At 43.7% G+C, this 8,901-nt stretch overlaps 1 protein-coding gene across 1 annotated transcript; it reads left to right on the top strand.

The window, feature by feature from the left end:
* Positions 1–6,457: 6,457 nt before the first annotated feature.
* Positions 6,458–7,498, top strand: LOC311044964 (beta-1,3-galactosyltransferase 2-like; the record flags this gene model as incomplete). Its single annotated transcript, XM_084056773.1, has 1 exon — positions 6,458–7,498. The coding sequence occupies one exon, from the start codon at positions 6,458–6,460 to the stop codon at positions 7,496–7,498; it is 1,041 nt and encodes a 346-aa protein (XP_083912899.1).
* Positions 7,499–8,901: the final 1,403 nt, after the last annotated feature.

Genomic DNA, 8,901 nt, shown 5'->3' on the forward strand with positions numbered 1-8,901 from the left:
CAAAGTATTAACCAGATATTGTGATTAATAACTACATAGGATCCATTGGAACACGGGTGCTTTTTCACATTTCCTGAAACGTCACAGTTTTTAGACATACAACCTGACGGTGGCGATAAGTAATCGAGGTTGTTTCAAAACAACGCTTCACTGAGCAAGGACGTTCCCACTTGTCAAATCTAACCCCATCGATTCCTCCATCCTCCTCGCATCTCATTATGACGTCCTTCCTCGGCAACTAACATTATTTTAATGTTGTTTTATGCTTTTGCTTTTCTTTGTTTGCTTTATTGATAAATTAGTTGTAATTGTAATTGTATTCTTGCTCTGTAAAGCACTTTGAGTTGCATTTCATGTCATGAAAGGTGCTATACAAATAAAGTGTATTATTATTAATAATTAACCCTAAGGTAAGTGGGGAACATAGGGATGACCCCGAAAAACCTCAATGGGCATTTGGCTTGTGTATCGGTGTACTCACAACTCCAGACACCCAGCTAGCGTAGTCGCTACAGAGGAAAGCAGCCAGGTTGGCGATCTCTCCAGGTGTTCCCAGACTGCCCACTGGGATCCGACCGATCATGGGCTTCTCGAACATCCCGGTGGGATCCAGGCGGCTGAAGGCCCCCTACATGATGCAAACAATAACAAAGAAAAACAAGCACTTTCACCTTGTATTGCTCATTTCATATTTTACCATGTATTGATGATGTTAACGCATTTTAAAAACTCTGCACTTGAACCCTCTGTTCTTAGTAAAACATGGCCCTGAGTTGCACCGTACTTGGTGTGTTCTTTTTTCGATCTACGCCAAATGTCTTTGTCAAAAATAGCCTATCTACAAGCTCACAGTGTGTCGCGTTGTGTGGTGGAAATCTGAATGGGGACTCCGACTCAGTCAAATAAGACAGATAAAATAAGGCAAATATGACAGTTCACAGTTCACAGTTCAGAGGAATGAGTGATTATATTTTGATATCAAAAGGAGTTCAGGACTTACAATTGGGCAGCACAGAATCGCATTGGAAACAACCTCAGTTGAACTCAAGTCTCACACAGATTTGTAACAGCTTATATACACCAAATACCAAAGGCTTCCCTCAGCATCGAAAGGCTTTTGTCCCACTTAGCTCCTCCCCCTTCCTGCCACCCCCAAAACAGACAGAGTAATGTACATGCTTAAAAAGGTGCCAGCCCGTCTGAAGCAGGGTGGGTGGGGCAGGGACGGATTAACCCCCGCACGGGCCCCTGGGCCCTTGTCAGGGCCTCAAACCCAGCGAGAATCACTGCTGTAAATACAGAGGAGGGGCCCACACATTTGATATTTGATTAACCTATACATTTCATTTTAGCAAATTGTTGATGGCCACGCGGCCCAGTTCCCCCGAAGGGCCCCTGGGAGCCAAGGGCCCCTGAACCACGGCCCCGGCAGCCCAATGGCTAATACAGCCCTGGGGTGGGATCACACAACACAAATGAGACCGTTGGAACAGAAAAAGCAATAGAATTAGTCCGGGAGTCAAAGGGTGATTTTTGGCTGAACGTGGTTTCGTCGGTTAAAGTTTTTTTCACAACTGATTCTTGCTGCTGGGGGTCCCCTCTTCAGGATTCAAGAGGGTGCCCGGTGAAATCCCTTGGGCATTTTTTATTATTAACCCCTTAATGCCCAAAACACTAAAAATTCACCCAAAATAGACTTCTATGGTATTTCATGCAAAATACTTGATCTAAATGCTTAAATTTGGTTTCTACAGTGTGTATCCATGTAAGTGGATGTGTACAGTGCATTAGATCTGCTTTCTACTAAGTCTAATAGTGGAACTGGTCATGTTTCCTTTTGGATGAATGCATATTAACCCTTTGAGGCCAACCATCTTTTAGTCATTAACCCTTAAATGCCCAAAACAAAAAACTTTTTTTTGGCATTTTATGCAAAAATATTGATTTAGCGCACCAAATTTGATTTCTACAGTGTTTATCAATGAACGTGGATGTGTAAAATTTTGTTTTTTGATTTCACATTAGAACTTTTCATAGATATTAACTCCTTCACACCCGAAGCACCAAAATCCATTAAAAATGTTGATTTATGACATGTTATGCACAGTAAATCAATTTTAAAAAATGCCCAAGGGATTTCACCAGGCACCCTCTTGAATCCTTAAGAGGGGACCCCCAGCAGCAAGAATCAGTTGAGAAAAAAACTTTAACCGACGAAATCACGTTAAGCCCCATGACTCCCGGACTAAATTATACATTAGTCCATTCTTAAAAATGTTTACTTCTAAATCTCTTTGAAAGTTGTGACGCATTGTGAACTTGTAGATCGGCTATTTTAGGCGAATGTTCCCCACAGAATAGGTATGCGGGGGTTCAAGTGGTTAACAAAATGACAGTAACTTTCATTTTAATTGACATTTTGAATGAGTCAGCCTAATTCAGATTGACTCCCGTCTTACCTTAGTCCTGATTGGCCCAGGCTGGATGATGTTGAACCTCAGGCCGTATCGCCCCCACTCCGCTGCCAGGGACCTGGACAGACAAGATGTTCAAGATATTCTATTATATCATTAAGTTGGGTATAGTGTTGATTTTCACAGCAAATTTTGATTCAGTTTTAGTCATAGTCTTTTGAATCAAATTCCATTTAGTTTTAGACATATTATAGTCATCTGAAATGTTTTACTGTTAGTCTAGTTTTAGTTGACTAAATATCATAAGATTTTAGTCGACTAAAATGTATTTTGCCGGTGCCTTGATTGCGTCGCAATGGTCGATTTTACACTTGGTTGCGTGGTGAAAATAGACGATCTACAAGCACACAACGCGTAGATCTGCTATTTTCAGAGTGCAACACCCGAGCGCAACCAAATATAAAATGGTTTGTCTTTTAGTTCTATTGGATCTCTTCTCCAATAGTCCCTCACTAACATTTTAGTCCAGTTTGTATTTGTTGACGAAGTTGTCAATATATTTAGTCTTAGTTTTAGTCATCATAGCTTAGTTTTTATTTCGTTTTCGCCAGTGAAAAAAAGGTCGATGAACATTTTTCGTCATAGTTTTAGTCGACAAAATCAACACTGGTTGGGTGGCATATAGATTATCCTACAATTTAGCGTCTGCAAATAGGAGACTAAAAAGCGGCATAATTACTTCAGACTAAACTTTTGGTGATGCCTCATCCATTCATTTAGAACATCGACCAGAAGAGAAAGGGGGGAAATAACTGGGGGTGTTTTAAAAGACGATAAAAAGAACTAAGAGTGGCATCCGACCTGCAGATTTCTGGAAATTGAGTGTGCACCATAATAATTACGTCGATATAATCGCACTAGTTTGTATTTTCTCATAGCAAACAATCCCTGTCCAACATTCTGTCACTCGCGGTGGCATTTGAAAGCACACGTCAGTGACAGCAATGTCACATCACCCAGCAGTGACATCAGAGCTGGTCACAAAGCTGATCCAAGAGCCGTTCACAGCGAGGATGATAATAACTATCATGATAACTATAACTATATTGACGTTAGCATCCGCACTGATGAGCCATAACCAGGGGTGAGGGGTCATCACCATGCCAGCTTGTGATGGACATTTCCATCAATGTTTTATATTGCCTAGCCCCGAATGTATACAGCATTAATGACTGATGTGTCATAGGGTCTACTCTATTCCACTGCACTACACATTTTTAAATGAGCCACGAGCGAAAAATATGAATACAAATAAAATCAAAATTATTTTTGGGGAAAAGCCCAGAAATGTCAGGCATGTTGTGAGCTTGTAGATCAGCCATTTTCTTTTCTTTTTAGCCTATAATAGCTAAAATGGCAGGGTTAAAGTGGTTAGCTATACTTTAGAAGACCTGGAGACTGAAGTCGTCCTCTGTATACTGGCAGCTATAGGGGCAGTCCTGAGACAGGCATTAAATGTGGTATGGTCCAAATATATTCCATGTTTCAATAATTGGGTCTTATCAGTACAGACAGTGCTTCCATCTTACATTGCAGGAGCAGAATGGCCACTTAGCTGCAAAGGTGAGTGGGTGTGTATTATACTATGGTTATTACTATATATTGTTATATAGACAGATGGCTTTTCAGAGGACAGTGTTACTTGAGGACAGGAGGAGACAGGAAGTTCTACCAGGTAAACTATTGTTTTGTTTGTCAAGGTAGCTTCAATATTTCATTAGGTTTCCAGGAAGGTGAACAGGTATTGTAGTCTATGTTGATGAGAAAGTCTAAGGTATGGATTATATGTATGGATTATGATTGTGGAGTGTTGGTGATAGTTGTTATTGTTATTATTGAATTGAAACACTTTCTCTTAATTGACAAAAATCATCTCTACTTGTCCAGTTCTGCCCTCCTTTGGCTTGGTGCTCAAAAACAGATGACATCTGTTTTTGCTCTTTACCTGCACCATTTTTCACTGTGGTCACTCACATACCGTCTGACACACCTCATACACTCCATTAATCCATAGTCTTAAAACAAAACAAAAAAACTATCCCACAAAGGATTGAACGCACGTTTTGACATTTTCAGGGCAGCTTTTAGCAAACATACTTCTGCTGTCTTCACCTGATGCAAAAATGTACGGGTACCATGTGTACGGGTACCATGTACAAGACCACAAACCTCCTGCAACATATTAATGAGCATGTCATCCGACACTTTATGAGTCACCAAAATTTCAAATTACATTTCAAACTAGAAAATGTGCTACTCGGAGCACAGGTCTCCGCCAGTATACTGTTCCTGATTAATCCTGTCTTACCTCACTTCAAAAGATATAAATGATCTTTTGAAGTGACACACCTATTTATAGGACTCTATTTCATCATGCGTCTCGCTAGCCAATTAAAGCACACCCTTTCAACATATTGTCACGTGTCACGTGAAGCTTGACCAATGTTAGCTTGGTGGACACACGGGAGGACGAGAACGAAAACATAGTCTCCTGGCGGAGACAACAAAAAGTGCCATGGATATAGACAAGTCTTGCCACGGACATGTTTATCAATGTACAGACATGTTGATGACCCCTGGCCATAACTGTCTGTAAACATGGTGAACGTGAGAGATGTGTTGTGTTGACGTGGTGACACCCTGTAAATGGGGATGGATTTTGATTGGCCGCCAGTGTTTTTATCATTCATCAAATCACTCTGATCCCAATGCAATTGGTTTGGTGTTATAGTTGTCATAGTATCATTCTTGGTGTGGACAGGCCTTAACCACTAAAGTCCTATAACATAATCCTATAGTGTAATGCAGGGATGCCCAAAAGGTAGATCGCGATCACAAAGACTGTGCAGGTAGACCACATCTATCTATATATACAATTTGAATCCTGCGCCATGTCGGTTGTCTGTTCTATATATACAATTTGAATCCTGCGCCATGTCGGTTGTCTGTATGTATGTATGTAGCCAGTGTGACGTAATCTGACATCACGCCAGTGTGACGTAATCTGACATCACGATGAGACGGTCGTCCCGAATCTATATATACAATTTGAATCCTGCGCACGACAGCATGACATCACGCATGACATCACATCCTACCTATAAATTCTAGGATGCCGTCAGATCGCACCAGTTCGACGTCTTCCATAGTGGGTTTTGGTCATTGGAGAGGTGATGCACGTCACCTCTTTCTGAAGTGGGTACTTTCAAAGCCTGCCGTGGATTTAGGAGAGCACAAAACTCTCTCTCACACTGTGAGGTGCCTGTAAGGTGGCACTGCAAAGTGAACGACGCGTCACGCTAGACGTTCGGGCCGCATAGCGGCCCGAACTTCTAGTATATATACAATTTGAATCCTGCGCCATGTCGGTTGTCAGTATGTATGTAGCCAGTGTGACGTAATCTGACATCACGCCAGTGTGACGTAATCTGACATCACGATGAGACGGTCGTCCCGAATATGGACACAACGCCAGTGTGACGTAATCTCACGACAGCATGACATCACATCCTACCTATAAATTCTAGGATGCCGTCAGATCGCACCAGTTCGACGGCTTCCATCCTCAACACAACCCACGCCGCCAAAATGACCACCACTTCACTGTGAGGTGCCTGTCATGGGGCACTGCCAAGTGGACGACGCGTCGCGCTAGACGTTCGGGCCGCGTAGCGGCCCGATCTTCTAGTTATATTACATGCCCCTAAAAAGATATATATCATTTTAAGAGAATTGTGTTCAGGTAGGAACTGCCAAAGGCTGTGCAAATGGCTGTTGTTAAGCGGTTTGCGTTGTTGGGTGACGTCAGAGCAGAGTTAAATAGGGATATAGTAAAAGACCAAGAGATAAAACGCAGAGTAGAAGAGAGATTGAGAGAGAGAGAGAACATGAGGTGGAAGCACTTGCACACCCGTCGTTCCAATGCCGTGTCGGCTTGTCTCATCTCCTTGGTGATGATGGGGATTTTGTCTTTTTACCACTACATGTATGTGAATGCTGCCATTCATTGGCCACCAGGGCCTGGAGTGGAGCCACCAGGAATGGAGCCACCAGGAGTGGAGCCACCAGGAATGGAGCCACCAGGAATGGAGCCACCAGGAGTGGAGCCACCAGGGCCTGGAGCCACCCAGGACAGCGCAGGCCCGTCGTCAGGAGGAGACAGCTCCCAGGCATCGCCATACGTGGTGGAGTATCCCCGCGACTACGGCTTCATCGTGGACGAGCCAGGAGCATGCCAACGGCAGAAGCCTTTCGCGGTTCTGATCGTCCCTGTGAATCCTCGCAACAGGGCCGATCGCGACGCCATCCGCAGGACGTGGGGAGGTGCAACCCAGCGCCCCGTGTTGGGCCAAGCTGTGAGCCTGTTCTTCTTGCTGGGAGTGCCGTCGGGAGAGAGGGTGGAGCAGGTCCAACAGGAAGTGCTGGAGGAGAGCAGAGAGCACCGGGACCTGCTGCAAAGTGACTTTGTGGACTGCTATAACAACCTGACCATAAAGACCATGGTCATGATGGAATGGCTGGACTCTCGCTGCTCCAACGCCTCCTACGCCATAAAAGTCGACTCGGACGCGTTTGTCAACGTGCACAACTTGGTCGACATGCTGCTGAAGGCTCCGAAGGCCAACTACTTGACTGGGCTCATGCATACGTTTTATAAAAAATATGTTGTTGTTAGAAACCCAAACTCACAGTGGTATTTACCTGTTGATGTTTACCCCGAGCATTATTACCCACCATATCCATTAGGAATGGCCTACGTTCTGTCCTTAGACCTGCCTAGAAAGCTTGTGGAAGCTTCCAGGCATGTTAAAGCGATTTACGTTGAGGATGCGTATGTTGGGTTGTGTATGAGATACCTGGGTATTCCAGCTACCGCCCCTCCCCCACTAGGGTCTCTGTTTGAGCCGCGTGTGCCTTACAGTCGCAATGCTTACTCCAAGCTAATAGTCACCCAAACCAGCCGAAGTATCATCGACCGTATGAAAGAGTGGGAAGACTTCAATGAACATGTTTTCATTGAATGAATATATGGTTCATTGAAGTCAGTCCGTTGGTCCGACTGACTTGCCACTACACACACCGGATCACACTGAGTTTGAGGTTTAACGGTGCCCAAGGTATGCCCTGGAAACACAGACAGATCAGCAAGGCCCCCTGCTAAACGGGTCAATTTATGGTTTAACAAACAAATTGATGCAAACGTTTTTTTAACCCTTGGATTGTGTTAGAAACCTGCATCCACTTGTTGCAGGTTGATATTATCTATCTTTCTCTCTGTGTCTTATGCTGCTGGGTGCAGTCATAGGCCTGAGCCACCTGGCCGTGCACTGTGAGTATTCCATGTCACAAAACTACCACATGACTCACTCAGGGTTTTTGTTGCCTGCCATTTTCTAGCTGTGCGATCTCCAAATGTTACCTCGGCGCTTTACCCACATGATGTGGCACTAAATAATTTGTCTTTGAACTCTATTGACCGTTTTCCCTTCGACCGCTCAAGAAGACGTTAGTTAGTGGCTCTGGATAAGAGATAAATGCCTAAATTGCATGCAATTGTAATAATTTTACTTTTCTTTTTCACATTCTCACTCATTTACCGTAGTTGATTGTTTTAGGTTAATCTGCCCTGTCCAGTCTCCCCATAAGATCCCACTCTAACCGACTTCCAGGCCCATGAGCTGTGTCCCTAGTCTTATCCGCCTGACAAGCACATCTTTTCAGATAGACCTGATGGTCCAACACAGTCTTTTTTTTAACTATAGAGAGTGACAAGGGGAACAGCCCAGGACGCCCTGGGCTTCAGTTTCCCCATAGGGTCCCACTCTAACCAACCTCCAAGCCTTAAGGTTGTGTTCACTGCTGCTATCTGACAGAAAAGTTTTCAGCATACACCTGACGGTCAAACTGACCTGGATCTTTTTAACTATGGAGAGGGGAACTGCCCAGGACCCTCTGGACCATAATGAAAAGTAACTTAGTTGGGACAGCTGAGAATAGTACTTCACAGATTAATTAAAATAATAAATATCAAACTCCTGTGAACCAGTCTGAAACACTTACATGTACCTTCTGGAGGTCTTACAACCAGCCCCCTCAGCCCCCTGCACGAGGGGAGCCTAGAATGTGGATAACATTAATCTAACTAACAGCCCAGTTTCCTTTCTGCCTCTTTCTCAGACCCGCAGGCTGACAGATACAGATATTTTAGGTTCTTGAAAACAGACAGACAGACAGACAGACAGACAGACAGACAGACAGACAGACAGACAGAGACAGACAGACAGACAGACAGACAGACAGACAGACAGACAGACAGACAAAAAATGTTGGGTCAATACAGTTGGTCCTTTTTTTTTATTATATGTATAATTTTATTTGTAAAAGTTGTTGTTGTTTGATGGACAGTTCTGTTGCGTTTGTGTAACAT

The sequence above is a fragment of the Gymnoscopelus microlampas genome (assembly GCF_963454915.1).
Source record: "Gymnoscopelus microlampas genome assembly, chromosome: 5".
NCBI lineage: Eukaryota > Metazoa > Chordata > Actinopteri > Myctophiformes > Myctophidae > Gymnoscopelus > Gymnoscopelus microlampas.